Source organism: Gouania willdenowi, chromosome 6 (assembly GCF_900634775.1).
Source record: "Gouania willdenowi chromosome 6, fGouWil2.1, whole genome shotgun sequence".
NCBI lineage: Eukaryota > Metazoa > Chordata > Actinopteri > Blenniiformes > Gobiesocidae > Gouania > Gouania willdenowi.
Window position 1 is genome coordinate 70,002,125 of NC_041049.1, and position 19,179 is coordinate 70,021,303.

General features: G+C 38.3%; 1 protein-coding gene across 15 annotated transcripts in view; it reads left to right on the forward strand.

Annotated features, from left to right (window-relative positions):
• The window catches only part of LOC114464410 (inositol hexakisphosphate and diphosphoinositol-pentakisphosphate kinase 2-like), a 76,970-nt gene that overhangs the window by 35,456 nt on the left and 22,335 nt on the right, over window positions 1-19,179 (forward strand). For 11 of the 15 annotated variants that reach the window (XM_028448540.1, XM_028448547.1, XM_028448550.1 and 8 more), the window contains exons 14-26: window positions 1,009-1,094; window positions 2,760-2,885; window positions 5,579-5,623; window positions 8,505-8,626; window positions 9,074-9,256; window positions 10,906-11,047; window positions 11,961-12,184; window positions 12,325-12,452; window positions 12,546-12,660; window positions 13,143-13,250; window positions 15,458-15,574; window positions 17,420-17,560; window positions 18,866-18,974. In XM_028448540.1, the coding sequence (XP_028304341.1) occupies window positions 1,009-1,094; window positions 2,760-2,885; window positions 5,579-5,623; window positions 8,505-8,626; window positions 9,074-9,256; window positions 10,906-11,047; window positions 11,961-12,184; window positions 12,325-12,452; window positions 12,546-12,660; window positions 13,143-13,250; window positions 15,458-15,574; window positions 17,420-17,560; window positions 18,866-18,974 (1,646 nt within the window). The remainder of the gene's footprint in view (window positions 1-1,008; window positions 1,095-2,759; window positions 2,886-5,578; window positions 5,624-8,504; window positions 8,627-9,073; window positions 9,257-10,905; window positions 11,048-11,960; window positions 12,185-12,324; window positions 12,453-12,545; window positions 12,661-13,142; window positions 13,251-15,457; window positions 15,575-17,419; window positions 17,561-18,865; window positions 18,975-19,179) is intronic. The other 4 variants (XM_028448542.1, XM_028448543.1, XM_028448555.1 and 1 more) reach the window with 1 other exon arrangement.

Sequence of the window (19,179 nt, forward strand, 5' to 3'; positions counted from 1 at the left end):
TGGACTACAATCAATCAACAGCACTACTTAATAACAAAATACATACTGTATTTAGCAGGAAAAAGTGGGTTTAAGGTTTAGTTACTCTTTTAATACTTTGACTAAAATGTGAAAATGGGAATAGGATCAATAAAATACATTACTTTATACCTGATTATATATGTATTCAGCAGAAAAAAGAGGTTTCAGGCTGTACTTACACTTTAAGGGGATTCTAAGTAGAGCTACTAAATGCAAAAAGAAGAAATGGGAGCAAGAGATCAAACCGAAAGCAATTTATTGAAAACAACAATTTAGATGAAATAGGCTGTTCATCAGCTGATCAAAAACAATGAAAACCCCCATAAAACATAAATTAAAGTGTCATAAAAAGAGGACTGATGTTCATTTGTATTGCCATCCATTACTAAATGCTCTCAATCGCCTCTCAAAGCACTTTTGAAATGGGTCTTAGTATTTTCATCAGGAGTGTATTAATTAAATATTTTTTGGGAAATAAACTTGTTAAAAATGTTTAGTTAGATGTAAACAATACCTTTTGGCCTGCTAAATAGATTTAAAGTTAGCTTTCTAACACACATTCAGATCACTGGACGCTGCCACAGTTATACACTTTTAGGTTCCTACTCAGATGCCTGTTTTGTAAGAGAGTCAAGTGCCACTGCAGGTTGACAGAATGCCAAAATCTAACGCAATGGTTCAGTGGAAACACCTGATATGTGTGTGTGTAATCTTAACCTCCAAAGTGGACGCATACACACACACACAACTGCACAGTGACATGTTCAACTTGGAAGTAACCACTGTTTGACTGACGTTCCCTCCAACCAACAGCTAATAATAACAGTACTTAGCTGTTCAATTGAAGAGTGCCAGTTGTGACCTTCTTAGTAACTTAATCATATAATCAAGTGTGTGTTTGATGTGTGAAAGAAACGGGACGGCGAGCCATTTTTAATCTAATGTCTTTAACGTTTATTATTCTGCATATGTGCTCATTCCCAACAGGTACGGTCACTTCTCAGGTATTAACAGGAAAGTCCAGCTGACCTACCTGCGGAACGGTCAGCCCAAAGCCTCCAGTGAGGAAGAAGGTACACTTTAGCAGGACTTTGTAATGTCATTTGTGCCTTTCTGGTCATATTTTCAACATATGCAAAAGTACAAGTAGAACAACGTATATGATGAAAATGATTTTAGACCAAAAGATTACAAGATCTGAAAGGACGCTGTGTAATTTAAAATCTGTATTGAAAAACAGGACCAAATCAGTTAATTTCAAGTGTCTGCCACTTCAGTTCTAAAACATGTTATTAAATAGCTTAAAAACACTGGTTGGAAAAATGTTTAGGCTCCCATTTTTTTTAGCTAAAAAATTAGGATCCACTTCAAGCAAGCAAAGGTTTTTCCAAATGTAGGTTTTGTTCTTTTTCTTTTGCCTTGTTTTTGTGTTTTCCTTCAGATACTTCAGTGTTCAGCTGTTAGGTTGAAGCCCAGTCAGGAAGAACATTTAGGGAAATGTCGTAGTTTGGACTAGAGCACATTAGCTTAAGGCAGGGTTAGGCAACTCTATCACAGCGAGGGCCACAAACATGTGATTGTATCTGATCCAAGGGCCACAACAATAATAATAATAATAGTGACCAGAGCATTAACACGGGGATAAAGGGTTTTGTCATTTTGTGTGTTTTTGTAGTCATTATGTATGTTTTTGTTATTGTTGTGATTTTGTGTATTTTTCTGTCATTTTCTGTATTTTTGTTGTCTTTTTTTTTTTTTTTTTTTTTTTTTGTATTTTTAGGGACACTGTATTTTTGTTCCTGTTTTCTGTATTTTCCTGTGGTTTTGTCTAAATTTGTTGACAGTTTGTGTGTCTTTCGAGCTATTCAGTAATGTATTTTTTTGTGTGTTTTTGTAATCATTTTGTTTATTTAAGTGGTTGTTGTGTCTTTGTTGCCATTTTGTGTATCTTTGTGTACCTTTTTATGTTTTGAGAGGTTTTTTTTTCTGTGTATTATGTTGTGCTTTATATACTTTCCAACTTCTTGAAATACAATTTTTGAGGGCCGCACATTTTTTGAGGGCCACATGTGGACACCAGGGCCGTCAGTTGTCAGTTGCTTAAGACATTAATGCCTTAGTGTAAATGCATTAATGCATTTATACTAAGGCATATTAAAGGTGCAATCCACGACTCTCAAATCCCTCTCTCCCCCTCCCCCCCCCCGCTGATCTTTTGCCCTGCCTCCAAACTTTCCCAATTCCCTCCCTCAGAGGAGCTAACAAGCTAACATTAGTCTGACAGCAACATCACAGTAATATAACATTCTCTGTTAAAATCATATTACTGCAACGCTTCTCTCTTTGAGGCTGGTTTTTCCATACACTGGAGAAAAAAAAGACCGCTCTCTAGCTCCAGGAAAGGGGCGAGGCCTGTGAGCAAGAGCTGTCAGACAGCCCATCAAACACAACCCTGGCTCTGATTGGTTGTTTTTGCTCAGTCGCGGTGCATTCTGGCGATCTGCCAAAGGCTGCAGGGGTTTTTTTTCACACAAACTACTAGTTTGATGTAAAGCTGTCTTTACATAGTGACAGCTTTAGTAAATATGACAAAGTAACTCTTGTAAGAGTTACAGACTGCACCTTTAAGATGTTTCAAAATACAGTCACAGTTGAAACATGTACATAATAACATAATAATTTCCACCTTAACTTATAACTATAGCTTGTTAAGGTGATAGATTTTGTTTCTTTTGCAGACTCCAAGAAGGATGGCCCGTCTCTGCTGCTGGTGCTGAAATGGGGTGGGGAGCTGACGCCTGCAGGTCGGGTACAGGCTGAGGAGCTGGGCAGAGCCTTTCGCTGCATGTATCCAGGAGGTCAAGGTACCAGCTGCTAAACAAACACTGCAGCCTAGAATAGTGCAAAGTAATCTTATTCTTTATGTAACCAAAAAAATGATAAAATAATGAGACTACTGAACAATTTCACATGTTAATTTCAAATGGGTGTCTATCTCCAGTTTTACCCTTTCATGGTCTGTTCTGCTTTATTTTGCTGTTATTGAACTGTAGTGGGAAAAACCATCATAAAACAAACCAGTGCAGCCACAAAGGTTTCATTTACATTTCAGTCTAAAAGTGGTCACAACCAAAATAAACTGTTTTTTTTTTCTTTTTTCATCTTAGTCTGTAGCAAATTTAGCCAACTTAAACTGTTACTCTATTATCTGATTGGTAAAGGCATGGCCAAACTTTATTACACAGATGTTTTGGGGGATTAGCTCATTTGACCTGATGTCCCATCTCTTTACAGTAATTAACCTCAAAACTAGCCACAGATTCACATTAGTTCTGATTTATTTTGCACTTTGATAATTTTTGAATGTTGCTGCAGTGCTGACATTTAAAAACATACAAGTCAATGGGTTTGTGTTTGTTAGGGTAAGTAAACAGGAGACTGACCTTAACCTTAAATATGACCTTGAGTGAAGCTCACGATCACACATTGAAAGGAAATGTTGGTCTGACCAGTCTGAGCACTGTATCTCAATTTGTGGCCAAGTTAAAGGGAAAAACGTTTTATTTTTATTTTTGGCTGAGTTTCGTTGTCCTGAGAGCGCTGAGGTCTCACTTTGTTCACTTTTCTGAGGAGTTCTTGACCTTAAATATGACCTTGAGCAAAGGTTAGGGTCACACATTAAAATGAAATGATGTTCAATGGTACCGGTTGCCAAGTTGTAGGGAAAAAAGTATATATATATTTTTTTACTGGTAGGTCGTACAGCTTTGGTCCAGTTAAATCAAATACTCCACTTGAGATGAGTTTTTCATAAATGTATGCATCTAACTAGTGCAATAAATATTCAAAGAAGTTTTGGTTTTTGACACGACCTTGACCTTGACATTTTGGCTCCAAAAAAGGTTGACTGCACATCCTTGACATTGCCCTTATGAGATGACGTGTCATTAGTGCTGCATTAATAGCCTAGGAGGAGTTCTAGGACAAAGCAAGTTGCGGAAGAAAAATAATAACTCCTATGAACACAATGTATTTGGCAATTTTCAAAGGTCTAAAACCACATTAAAAGCTAAGCTAACAGTATAAAAACAACAGTAAATGTGCCAGTCACTGTTAGTTGTTTAATTAGTGCATTAGGTTTAGATTTAGGACGAGGTTAAATTGTTCTGCTGCCTCTCCCCTCGACAGGATTAGGCAACCAGGATGGGACAAACACAGCACTGAAATCGACACTGACTGTAATAAGACAGGCAGAGGTAGGAAAGTACAAAGCAAAGCTAGGATTTCCAAACCATCAGCGTATCTGCCACTCCACCTTTGGAGGTTAAAAAAAGGATCTGTAATAACAAACAGAAAGGCAATAGATTATGAATGAGATTTTAAATATATTGGCATTTTAAAGAGGGCAATAAAACACAAGTATTACAATATAAATAGAACAGTATCCGCTCCAACCCTGAAGGAACAGAAAGGCTCATCTAAATCAGAAAGCTGTGCATAATTTAGCTGTTTAAATAATTGATAGTGTATTGTCTGTTTGTTTGATGATATGATCAGGCATGGGGTTGCACCGCTAGTTTTGTCCTGTTTCCATCCACACATGTCTTCAAAGATATTTAGGGCAATATAAATTCAACAAAATGGGACACAACATGCCTCACCTATACAATCAAAACACTTTAATATTAATAATAATAAACCAGTTTTACCACTTTTCAAAGAAAACTTTACAGAGATCTATAGATTTTTTTAGTCTTATACATCACTGTAATTAATTCTTTTTTATATTTAAAGAAATATTAAAAAATTAAAAAAAAAAATTCAAATATGAGCAGTGAGCCAAAAATAATCTCTAATCAATTGCCGGCCAATTTTGGCCAAATTGGATGACCATGAAATACAGGATTAAGCGGGTAGTGGAGATGAATGAATTTGTTTAAAACTATATTTGAATGTCATGTCCTTGTCACACAACCAGAATGTGTTTTCGAAAGAAACAAGGAAAATCGACACCTATATCAAAAGATACATATAATAATAAATTGAGGCTAATTTAATGGTTTTGGCTTATTAATAAACAAGGATTATGAAAACTGAATAAGAACTTTTCCTTTTATTGTTCAATCATTACTATTCCAAGTAAAAACAAACCAACAAGACCTCCAGCTGTTGACAAAGGCCCTGCACAGAAGTGAAGTTCAGTGAGTGTAACCTAGATAAACTCGTGCTAACCTGGATTTAATTTCCTGTTTGGGTGAAAAACACACACTGGTTAATTGCATTAACAACCTCTCCATCCTGATCCCTTGCAGTCTCCTGAGCTGAGCAAAGCTGCAGTGTCTTTGTGTGTTGTCCTTTTGCTTTTTCAGACCCTCTTCCTTAATGCATGCTCAAAAACAGGCTGAAGCCAAAATGGTGGAAAAAGACAACCCGTGCTCTGGTTGCTTCTGTTTTTCTCCTTGTCACAGCCACTGTTTTCGTTCCTCTTTCCCCACAAGTATTGTAAATTAACTCTGTTCTTCTCTTCTTGCCTGTTGTTGCGCTGTGTAACTACTAGCCGGTAATCGCCGCACCCTTGGCTGCGAATCCCCTATTGGCTTTGGTAAGAGAAGGGTTTCCTGGACGGCATTACCGCTCTCCCAATCCTCCGTCTCATCCTGTGAGGTCCTCACCTTGTGTCCACTAATGTGTTTTGGGATTTTTCCTCCTGATTCTTGATAATCTCACTTGTGTTCTTTGTGCGTCTTTGAGATTTGCTGTGGGTTTTTGTGTCCCTTTTGGAATCCAGCAGAAAATATACTGTTGAACTAAAGTGACTGGCCCTCATTCATCAACCTTGCGTGAAAACAGGTGCTAATTCAGATTCATTCATTCAGATTCAGAATACTTTATTCATTCCCAAGAAGAAATTTAGTTTCAGTTACATCCCATTCATGAAACATGAAAAGACAATCACATACAACATGGGAGTAAAGGAGGGGATCTGTGGGTCGCAAGCCATTAAGGCAGCGCCCCATGTCTTAGATAAGAGGTGGAAAAACATGAGTTAAGGAGAGGGAAAAAGGCAGGTCCCAAACGGTGCTACTTTATGGTGCACGGTTTAAAAGAAGGCGTTGAAACATGATCCGTTCGCTTCATTCTGTATCGTTCAGCCTGTCGTAGATGACTTGAAACGACCGTGGGTAGATCTAATTCAGAAACAAAGTTCCCAGGTGGTGGCGGTGGGGAAGAGGAGGAGGGGGACGGAGCGTCAGTCGACACAAACATTCTGGAGAATAATCAGATAAGTCGGCCTTGAACGGCTGGCTTAGAGAGTCAAATGAGATAACGGTTTGTTTTTCGGTCAGGCTAAGCACAATTTTCCTTCATTCTTTGGGTCCATCTCTGAGCAGTAAATCCAATATGGTGGCCTTACCTCAAAAGCCAAGCAGTTTAACTTCTCCAAGTTGGATTCCATTCCGCATAGACGTTCCAAAATAGCCTCTGCTTACTCCTTTGAGTGTTAAGAGCCCAGCCCAATCCATCAGAAATGACTGGCAACCTTCCAAAACAGCTGCCAACATAATCCACACTTTGCGAAAGGTCAGGAAACTGCCAGCTCCAATCAGCAGCATACCTGCTACCATAATTCCAATTATGTCGACATCATCCACATCCTCCATTGTGTATCCCACCACAGATGTTCTCTCCGGACAGCAGGGCTCACTTCTGCCCGTTCCTTTTGTCGAAAAAATTTGGTCCATTGCATTGAGAGACCAGCTGATCAATTCCATAATTTCAGTTTTTAGATAGAGATGTAGAGAGAGGCTCCTATTAGATTCTGACAAAAAGACCACAAAACAAGCAAGCAGCAGCAAGGGCGGGAGCAGGGAGAAACGCATCCGCCTTTGTTCAGAGCAAGAATAAAAAAAGGGGGTGAGTGCACATTTGGTCGTACCAATGTGTGATTCATGAAACATTCGTATCTGATCAATCACAGTGTACCAATGATAGGGTGTTGATAAATGTGGCGGCTTAATGGACTTAAAGGTACAGTTTAGCAGTATTCCTGTGTTTGCTGTGCTTTGCTGCACGTTTGTCCATGCCGGCCACCGTATAAAGGCGCTCATAGGTGAAGTCTGCCCCCCTGTGCGCGCTGCGTACAAACACACAGCAGAAATCCTGGAGAGACACATCAGCATCAGTTATCTGCCCGCTTTAGGCAATAAATAACACATTAAAATAAATTAACAAATAACTTAAAAAAAAGCCTTAAAATGACTAAATGTTATCCCTTGTCTGTGTTTAGTTTGCCTTTAGCCAATTTCACGTATAATTCATCATATTACAGATGAACTTCAAGGTGTACTTTACATAATAAAAGCATGAATGATAGATACACAGCAGTGTTCCCCAGGCCAATACTGAGCAGAACCAGTGCACGTGTGCGCGCACGTGCGCAGCAGAGTTTACCAGCGGGGTTATACAGTATTTCGTGGAAGGAAGAACAAAGTGGTAGCGGTAAAAAAGTGTGCTTTTTGAAAATGTATTTTATTTTGTTTAATTTGTTTTAATAATCTGTTTTGATGTGTGTCTACTTATGCTTAAATGAAAGCTGAGGTTTGTTTTATTCTTTATTTTCAGTCTCAGTCAGATTTTGTTGCTGCATCGCAAATCCACACACTAAGGTTTGCGTACACGAGGTCAGACCTGACCATAGATCTGATCATAGCGTACGCTCACGTCAAAATGGATAAATACCAAAGATTGCGTGAACATGGTCGAACGCACGTCGTACTCTTATATCTGAACTTACGAACGGTTGATAAATGAGGGCCATTGTGTTTTGGGGCTCCAAGTTAACACAACATTGTTGCGAGAGTGTTTGCCTCTGTGTGTCGAATCATATGCTCTCAGATTAACGCTTGAGAAAAGTCCTCCTCATTTCCTATTAAATTTCCTTTTTTCTTCATGTTAAGTGAAGAACGGTTGCCGAAAAAAAACAAGGAGCTGCACCAACTTCACGAACACTAAAGAAGTGCATGAAGCTTCAGTGTGATTTGATTGGTAGAGTGGATGTGCTTTCATCCTCTACAGCTGATTGTTGTACACGGTGCATGATAAAAGATCTGAAACATCTTCTTTCCTAAAGGTGATTTAAATCCTCTGATCTCATCTACAGGGAAGCTGCTCCCTTACTAATTTTGGGAGTTTTTCTTTTTCCACATCTGTTCACTCACTTTCACTTCAATTTATTTGAAGCTTAAACCAGAACTCTTAAGTGGGGGCACAAAGTCCAATTCTTTTTTAAACAGGACTCTGTATCTGAACTGAAAGTGATGTTACCGTCTGTGTGTTTACATCCATCCATCGCAATTATTGACGCATTTGGGTACAATCAACATACCGTGTTTTTCTCCTTTCTTTGAACCTCACACATTGTGAGTGATTGTTTGTTTTGGAGTTGTAACCGTCTCGTGTCACTGCTGTGTTCACTTTGTCAGGTGACTACGCTGGCTTTCCCGGCTGCGGCCTCCTGCGCCTGCACAGCACTTACCGACACGACCTGAAGATCTACGCGTCAGATGAGGGGAGAGTGCAGATGACAGCAGCTGCATTTGCCAAGGTCACTTTCTTTTTTTTTTTAAATTCTTTATTTTTCTGTATTTTTGTTTAAACAATCACACAAAATTTACAAAGGGTGGCATACAACAGAATTTGACAGATAAAATGATAAAATAAATAGATGCCTTTAGTATTTACAAGTCCTCTTTCTTAAAATAAAACCCAGAGAGAAATAAAATAAGATAAACCTAGAAAACAAAGAATGATTATTTAAATACAATAATTAAATAAAGAAAATAAAAAGTGTACATAGTTTTATATATCAATATACTTACCCACACACACACACATAAAAATGTAAATTTACCATTACACCCAAAGCTAGAGTAGGGTAGACGTATGACATATAGCACACTCCAGCCTTGTGGCTAGGATATTAGGCAGCTAATGATCAGCTGGTGTGGATGGATGTGCATATTATAGCTTCCATTTGCTGCTGTGTGTGCAGGGGCTTCTGGCTCTTGAAGGAGAGCTAACCCCCATTCTGGTTCAAATGGTGAAGAGCGCCAACATGAACGGACTGTTGGACAGCGACAGCGACTCTCTGACCGACTGTCAGCAGAAGGTCAAAGCTCGGCTGCATGAGATCATGCAGAAGAATCAGGAGTTCACGGTGGAGGACTATCAGAAGGTATTCTGACCACCTAGAAGGGGTTCTGTAAGGCAGACATGGGGGGGCTTGCTTGTGCAGCCCTCAAAGTAAGTGCACAGAAAAACACACACTAGGCAACAAAAATTGACAATGTAAGAATAATATAGAACGGGACAGAAATTTATAGAATGACAACAAAAACACATGAAAGGCAAAAAATATACACAAAAAATACGCCTATACTACAAAGCTAGATTTCCTCCTATCCCGTTAATTCCAAAATTTATCCAGTGCGTGCTGTCCTACAAAGCTGGCTAACGTCTTACAGAGCTAAATCACCATGGTAACTTAGGCTGAATGACTAACCTGGTCGGGACCAGGTTTTGGTCTGAAAAAGATCTGAGCGAGTACTAAAGCTCCGCCTCCTGACCAATCAGATCTCTTAGAAAACAACCTGTCCAATAAAAGGACGTCTCTGTGTGGATCTGATGTGACGCTGACAGGAGAGAGAATATTTACACATCGATTCAATCCTTTAATTTACTGATGACATCATTTAGGAAATATATAGATTTATATCTGATGGACTGATAAAAAGTCAGCTGATAAAGCCTACGTGCATCGGGCGCTTTCAGACCGATAAACTGATTAATTGATTAATTCATTCATGCATTTTGGGGTGATGCTGAGAGCCTCAGTCCTGTAGATAAAATAAATATATTCCACCTTATGATGTAGGCTGATCTGTATGAACGCAGCATCAGACACAGACAAGGTAAAAGTGAAACTGATCAGAGTGTCTGTTTATTCTCTGTTTATAATCTCACTAATTTAATCATTAACACTCATCAATTCCTACATTAATTACTTTCTGCTTTTACTGCAGCAACAGTGTTTTTGGTCTGAATTACGGATTTTAATTCTTCATATTTTTAAAGAATTGTTCCTCAATTGTGACGTAAATTGCTCTCTACAGTTTCTTTGGGATTGTGATTGGTCTGACGCTGTAATCTCTGTCTCTGTCATTAGAGCGCGCACGTAGCCAGGCTGGAATCAACACGCTTAACATAGAGAATTGTTATCTAGATTCATAGGACAGCTTCTGTCTGATGGAGAATGTAGTATAGGCCCTTAGCTACGAAGCTAGATTATTATATCCTTTGTTAGCTTCATCTAACCAAACATTCTCACAAAATCAGATCATATTTAACATGCAATACCAAAATACCATAAAATGACAACAAAACGATACAACAAAAATGTAACAATTAAAAAAAAAACAAAAAAAAACGAAAGGACTCCAAAATACACAAAAACCTTTGTTCTTCTTTGTATTAATGTTCAGTGGTGGAGTAACAATTAAGCTTGTAATCGGAGGGTCACCGGTTCGATTCCAACCTGGGCCATCATCACTGTGGGGTGTTGAACAATTCCCTTAAACCTAATTTCTTGTGTACGTCACTTTGGATAAAAGCGTCTCCTAAATGAAATTGTTGGATGGTAGATGGGTCATTTTTCTAAATGCTCATATGAACGTTAATAATGTGGCTCTCGTTCCTCGGATCAGACGATCTCATTCATTCGGCCCCTAATGTGATAAAAATTGCCCACCTCTGCTCTTAGGTTATCCAGGTACTGTCTCTATTAAACACGTGTTTGTCTCCTGCTTTGTTTTTGTTGTGCACTAGTTGGCTCCAACAGGAAGTCCATCGCTGGTGAACTCGATGAAGATGATAGAGAATCCAGTAGCGACGTGTGACAAAGCCTACGCACTCATCCAGAGCCTCACTTCACAGATTAGAAAGAGACTGGAGGACCCCAAGTCTGCAGGTAGTATAGACCAGCATCACTGCATGACTAATCACTTTTACCTTTTTAACCTTAATAACGATAAGTCTACCCTACCTGGCACAACTATTTTAATAAAGTAAACCAGAATTTTAAAATGGCAATTATTGTTGTTTTGTTTTTAGAATTTGAAGAGTAGGATTCAGGTTTTTGTTCGTTCAGTTCTCACTGGATTTTTTTAATCTATTAAACTTTTTGAACCCTTTTGAACCTTTTTCCTTGTTCAGCTAATGCTGTATTAATGCTATTGCTAGGTTAATGATATCGCTCGGCTAATGCATTTGCATGGCTAATGCTAATGCTAGGCTAATGCTAATGCTAGGTTCATGTTAACGTTAGGTTGTGTTAATGTTAGGCTAATGCTATTGCCTGGCTTTTACTAACGTTAGGCTAATTCCATGTTTATGTTAATGTTAGGCTAATGCTCAGTTAATGTTTGGCTAATGCCTACGCTAGGTTAATGTTAACGCTAGGCTAATGTTAATGTTAGGATAGTGTTTATGCTAGGCCAATGGTAATGCTAGGGTTTTGCTAACGATAGGTTAATACTATTGATGGGTTAATGTTAATGCTAGGCTATTGCTAACAATAGGCTAATGCTATTGCTAGGTTACTGCTAATGTTAGGTTCATGTTAATGCTAATGCTATTACTGGTCTAATGTTAATGCTAGGACAATGTTAACGTTAGGTTAATGCTAGTAATAAGCTAATGCAGTGCGACACGGGCCAACACCTGCATCCTCACTTGTATTTTCCTCCAGAAATGCAATAATTCTAATTAATATATGTTTTTTCAGGCTCTGCAGGTTCAGAGCTTTATAATACTGTATAATGTCATGCACTAATCAGGTCTTTCAATATGAATACATAACTATGATTTGCTCCTTTACTCAGACCTGCAGCTTTACCACAGCGAGACGCTTGAGCTGATGCTGCAGCGTTGGTCCAAACTAGAAAGAGACTTCCGGATGAAAAACGGCCGATACGACATCAGCAAAATCCCCGACATATACGACTGCATCAAGTATGATTCTCAGCACAATGCCTCGCTGAGCCTGGAGGACACGCTGGAGCTGTTCAGGCTGTCTCGTGCCCTGGCCGACATAGTCATACCGCAGGTGACAGATTTTAGCTTTCAAGATCTAGTAGTGCTGTAGTAACAAACTGTACTGTGTGAAGGAACTTGTATCCTAAAACAGTCTGCAGCCCACATGATTTACTCTAGATTTTTTTACATATTACATTTTTTCCATGCTAGGAATATGGCATCAGCAAAGCCGAGAAACTGGACATTGCTCAGGCTTATTGTGTTCCTCTAATGAAGAAAATCCAGCTGGACCTGCAGAGGACTCACGAGGACGAGGCCGTCAACAAGCTCCACCCCTTGTAAGAATACAACTCTTTATTTCACACGTGTCCTTAGAAGGTTGATCTGTGGTCCTGTATGAACGAACAGCTTCGTCACTTCCTTGTCTGCAGGTATTCTCGGGGGGTGATGTCACCCGGTCGCCATGTGCGAACCCGCCTCTACTTCACAAGCGAGAGTCACGTTCACTCCCTGCTCAGCATGTTCCGATACGGAGGACTGTTGGATGTACGCTCTGGTTTCATCAATTCTGATCATTTGTATGCACTACATTGATTTGCTCAGGTTATTATGACTTGCTAAGAATAGAGATATTTGAAAAACCCAAATTGAGAACAGTGACAAAAGAAAGATGCATTTAAGTTCATAGGGCCGGACTATGGATCAATGTAAATGACATCAACTTAATATGTTCAAAAATGTATTATGTTGAAGAAATATGAGACAGAAGTGTAACTTTGTTGTGGTCAGATGTTATACGTACTTACTTCTTTCTGCTCCTTTTTCAATATGGAGAAATAAATAAATAAACAAACAGGTTGACAATAGGTTTTATTCTTAGATTGGAAATTATCTCTAACCTCCAATTAAATTAGAAAATTATCCTGAACCACAACTTATACTAGGTGATGCACATTGCATAAAACTTAAAGGTAGGGTAGGTAATTTGTTTTGTTGACTCTTGTCTTCCAATGTGACATTTGTCTCAGGAGGAGAAAGACCAGCAATGGAAACAGGCCATGGACTACCTCAGCGCTGTGACAGAACTCAACTACATGACACAGATAGTCATCATGCTTTATGAAGACAACAATAAGGTTAGACTCGTGAGTTTAATGTGATTGTTGATCACGGTGATTAGGGGTGGGGGAAAAAATCGACTCACATAAGAATCGCGATTCTCATCTACAATTCTGAATCAATTCATAATCTTCAAAAATTTATTTTTTGTTTTATTTGTTTATTTTTATTTTTCAAGAAAAACTCTGATTCAGTAGATCTGCATAGAGTCTTTATGCAGGAAACACTGTAAACTGAACATACAAATACATTTTAGTGTTCTTATAAATAGAAAATGCCACTATACAAAAAGTGCGCTAGCTTCATGCTAACGTCTGTGGGAAAACCCATGAATGCTCATGCTAACATTTACCACTATCAGCGGTGATTTATATAACACCGTTTATGCTAACTTTCACAAACACAATCTTAAGAGTTTTATCAAACAGTACACTTAAACATACTCACAAGCATATGTTTTTTTAAAGCCAAAAATACAAGAACTTAGTAAAGATTAATGTATTACATAGACAGCACAAGGAGTGTGTGTGTGTGTTTTTATTTGTTTAGCATGAATTAATGTTACTTTTTTGTCTTAAATTTGCCTTTGTGTGATTACATCATTGGAATCAGTTTATTTAAAATTATCTTCCACAAACTGTATTGTTTTGATGCCATAATTTGCCTTAACACACTATGCATTGTATCAATTTTTGAATCGAGAATTGGTTGAAACGAGAATCAATTTTGAATCGAATCATGAGACACCCAAAGATTCACATCCCTAACGGTGATCATAAAGGTACTACTGGTGGTTCTGCCTATGTTGGACTGTACATGTGTTGTTGTTCAGTGCTTCAAACTGAAGAAATGCTTGGAAATGCCTCACATTGATTCTGGAGCTCATTGGTTTCTTTTTGTGTGATTTGCTTCTTTCATTTCATCACTGAGGAGATACCTTGATATTCAGCAGTGTGTACATCTCAGTGGTATGCGTAGGATGTTTTCAGATAGTTAGTAAATGCACTCAAAGATTATTTTGTGCTTAAATTAAACTGTTTTAGAAAAGCCTCATGTAGTCGATAGTCGAGAAGGGAAAGTGGCTTGGCAACATCCCATTGTATAAATCTATTTAACAGCTTTGTGAAGGCTCAACACTGAGCAGAAGATGAAGTTTGGACTGTGTTCAAAGTGGCACACTCCGTACTACACGCTACACACTCAATAAGTATATACTTTCTACTATATACTATAAGTATGGTTAGTATGATTAGGATGATGAGCATTCCTGCTGAAGTATACTTCCAAGTTTCCCAAGATGCATTTCGAAGCTACGACGACAAAAACCTGAATCACACTGAGGCTAAATATCTCTGTTGATTCTCCATCTTTGAAAGTTCTGAAAACATTTTAAATGAGAAAGTGACCAAGTAGAATATCAACATGTGCTCATTTCATACACAGAAAAACATTTCATTCCCATATTTCAGAGATTTTCAGAGACCCTCTATTGTGCTACTGACAAAACTTCAAGTTAACTTTAAAACAAGAGTCCTATTTACAAAAACGTTAAAAACTAACAGAAGACAAGAAGAGATGCTTTTATTGTGAAAAGGGGACGTTTGACTTTTATTTTGAAGCCAGTCCCAGGACGATTTTATGTTTCGCTCACAATGCATCATGGGATGGTTGAGTATAACAAGTGTGCCCACCGCGCATACTTGAGAAATGTCCTGATATATTGTAGTATACAACCAGGTATTTCTCACATACTCCATATTTTCATACTATCTAATGTGAATGCACTACATACTAATTTTAACGTCAAACCTAGTATGAGTAGTACATTAGTAAGCAATTTCTTACACCTCTGTTGTATTTTGAAGATGGATGCAAACTAAATTCACATGGTTTTATACTGAGCTGCTTCCATGTTGGGATAATTATGATCTGCATATATTAAGCTCCTCCCTTATGGAGGCAATTTATTGTAGAAGTTTGTAAGAATTGCTTGATTTCAGGGAGACTGTTAAAATGCAGTGACCCCTGAACTTCCCAGAGAGTTGGGGTCTCTGTGCATAAATTAGTAGCAGCAGGAGTGATGAGGGTTTGTTTAAGGGTGTGCTCATTGGGCGGATAACCTACGTCACCACGCTGGATCCGCCCAATGATCCCAGCTGCTGGTTTATGAACTTGTTAAATGCTCCTCATTTGTCTTCTCACTTATGTTTTTGTGGGCGAACAGGACCCATCCTCAGAGGAGCGTTTCCATGTGGAGCTTCACTTCAGTCCTGGAGTCAAAGGATGTGAAGATGAGGAGAATGTTCCTCTGGGTTTTGGCTTCCGCCCAGCATCCTCTGAGGTGTGTGTGAATACTTGTGTTCTGTGTTTGATTGCTTCAAATATACTTTAGTTGTTTAGATCTACTTCCATCTGATAGCCTTTTTAATATCCTTCACCTGAGGCTAATGTTTGGAGACTGAAATACATTTCATCACACCCATTCAGTGTGGAATAATATGCTACTGAATATGTTATACAACGCTTTATAAGTGTGAGAGAAATATGACACCACCACAGGCTTCTCAACCAAAGACTCATTATTTTTTTCTGTACTTTATATTGGAGACATTTTTACTTGTACCTTTTGTTTTTTTTTTTGTTCAGCTGCTATTTTGTTCTTGTATTACCTTTTTGAGGTGTGTGTGTGTGTGCGCGTGCGTGCGGGGGCACTGCAAAGAACGCGTTTCATTGCTCAGTATAATGATGTGCTGTGCATTTGACAAGTAGCAACAGGTTTTTGGAAATTTTTGGAATCAAAATGAATGTTTTTGAAAAGGTCAAGAACATTTTTCAGGTTTTTGCTTTTTTAAGGGCCCAAAGAAGACCTTTGCCTATTAGTTTGGACTAGTTTTGTTTCCAGATAGATTTTCCATTTTAATTTTCTTTTAATTATAAAAAGGTATCTCAATAAGTTCTTGTTATATACAGATGGTTAAGAATAAAACATGATGTTGAAAACATTTTCCATAACATAAAAACAATATTCATTTTATTCCAGCTTGATGGACCGCTTTGTTTTTGTAACATCATGGAATTTATTGTTTATTTTTAGGGTTATGTCTTTAATGATGTTAAAGCTGTAGTATGTATGTTTTGAACCTGAAAGAAAACCATTAGAACTAGAATATTTGCATTTCCTGAAGAAAATGAAAGTGAGGATGCAGGTGTTGGCCCATGTCGCACCGCATTAGCTTAGCATTAGTTAACATTGACATAGATTAGCTTTAGCAATGATATTAGCTAGCATGAATTAACATTAGCATTGGCTTGCATTAGCATCAACTTCAGCATTACCTAACATTAGCATTAGCTTGCATTAGCTAAAATTAACATAGTATTAGCTTGCATTACCATAGTTAACATTAACATTAGCATATAATTAGCATTAGCTAGCATTAGTCCAATGTTAGCTATAGCCTAGCAATGGCATTAGCCTATCATTAGCATTAATCTAGCATTGACATTAAACTAGCATTAGCACTAACTTAGCATTAACCTAGCATTAGCCTAGTGTTAGCATTAGCCTAGTGTTAGCATTAGCCTAGCATTAGTAGTAACGTTGCATTAGCACTAACCTAGCCATAGCATTAACCTAGCATTAGCACTAACCTAGCTTTAACATTAGTCTACGCAGGGGTGTCCGATTCCGGTCCTCGAGGGCCACTATCCAGCATGTTTTAGACGTTTCCCTCCTCCAACACACCTGATTCAAATGATTAGGATCGTTATCAGGCTTCTGCAGAGCTGGGTGAGGAGTTGATCATTTGAATCAGGTGTGTTGGAGGAGGGAAACATCTAAAACATGCTGGATAGTGGCCCTCGAGGACCAGAATTGGACACCCCTGGTCTAACTTTAGCATTAGCCTAGCCTAGCTGAACATGTTAAAGGTTGAATGGTCAAAATCAGTTGAAGAATGGCTGGAGGTGAAGCAGTTTAACGTTGAAAAAGCGTAAATTTCCAATTGAAATTAATGGGAAAGAAAAAATTTAATAAATCTCGGGAACTTTCAGAATTTTTTGATAGCTTAGTTGTCAAAATCAGACAAATGGCGTAGAAGGAGTTTGCCACGACGGAAGAAAAAATGGATAACAATAGTGAGGATGCCTCCTGCATTTTCACTAATTACACTTGTTTACGATCCAGAATGAAGACAAGAAGCCCAATCAGGGCAGTTTGGAGGACCTGTCCCAGGACCAAACGGATGAGGCTCTTCCAATCTCAGAGCCAATCAACATCCAGCGAAGGTCCCCCATGGTCCGCAACCGCAAGACAGGCTCTATGGAGGTAACCGGTTTAGGGCAGATCTATTATGTTTTTGTTTCTTCTTCCAATGATACACAAGAGGAATACGTTTGGTCTGTTGAACTGAAGGTGTTGTTAGTGCTTGGTCAGTACACTGACTGAAAGGTTAACCATCACAGATGTTTGACGCCTTACACACACTGTAGTTGTCATAATAGATGGTACGTTGACTGCATGTGTGAGCTTCCAGTAGAATCAGATCAGATACTTTTAGGGAGCATTAAAACCAACATGTGGAAGTATTTTAATAATTAATTTTCCAATACTTTGCAGACTCTTGTTTTTGGGTCATTCAGTGTCATTTCAACACATTTTCAGGACACTCCACACACTTCTGTCTCAAAAAAATCAGAAATGTTTACTAATTGTTTACTAAATAATAAATATTGTTTGTCAAAAATAAATGTTATTTTTCTGATGCAATGGTTATTATAGGTTTTTATGTTACTAGTGAAAAACGAATAAATAATAAAGTATTATTAGACACAGAGGCAAGCTTCTATGGCCTCATGTAAAGGATTTTCAATACTTGCAAGTGGTGAAATAACTCAAAGTCACAAAGATATTTTTTTAATATCTCAGGAAATAGTCATCTTTATACTCACATGCAGTTATGGGCCAATGAAAATTGTTTTAAAAAAGTGTTTATTCAAGAGACTGTCACCCAAGAACCAATTCATATGTGACTAATCATTAGTGATGTGAACAGTCTATGTTCATAGCTCAAAGCTGATTGAATTACAGGGAGCTGAGACATAGGCTAAGTAGTTTACTGAAGACCCAAACATATTCGAACCTGAAACCCTGACAAAGATTTTTCCAAATATGAGGGGCTGGCATTTCCACCAGATAGAATATACAAAAATATCTTCTATACATCCTGAGAGAGTAGGTGGAGCTGTGTTATTATACCAAATTCCAGTGTCCTATCTGCTGTAATTTTTTAGATATTGGAAGCTGAAAATGGAAGAAAAATAAGGATGTAACAGGCTTAATTCATTTCCATGTACCATGTTTTACTTTTAATTTTTTACTTAGTACATTTAGTTGCATGTACTTTTTGACTTTTACTCAAGTAACGAGCAACATCAATATTTTTATTTTTACCAGAGTCACTTTTTATTCAGGCATCTATACTTTTACTTGAGTACTGAAGACGAGTACTTTTGCCACCTCTGGTCATTTGTTGAAATGTCATGGAATGACCCTTTTAACTTTGCTTTCTTAACTAAGTTGACATTGTTTTGACTGAATAAATCCTAACGCCAGGTTTCCATGCCCCCCCAGGTCCTTTCTGAGACGTCTCCCACCCAGATCTCCAAAGGTTGTGCGTCACATCGACTTTTCCATTCCAGTGCGCGCCAGTCCCCTGAGATTAAACCAACCAGTGGACTAGGTGGGCATTGTACCTTGTGTTTCTTTTATTAAATGTTTTTTTTCTAATTATTGGACCACATAAAGTCACAGATCACACAGGAATAACTTATTTCCAGCGGTCACCTTTCAGCTTCCCCATTCTTTTCCAAGACTCCGTACTATGGGGCGGATTCACTAAGATCTGAAATAAAAGGTGGTAAACCAGTTGCTTCCCTAAACCCTTT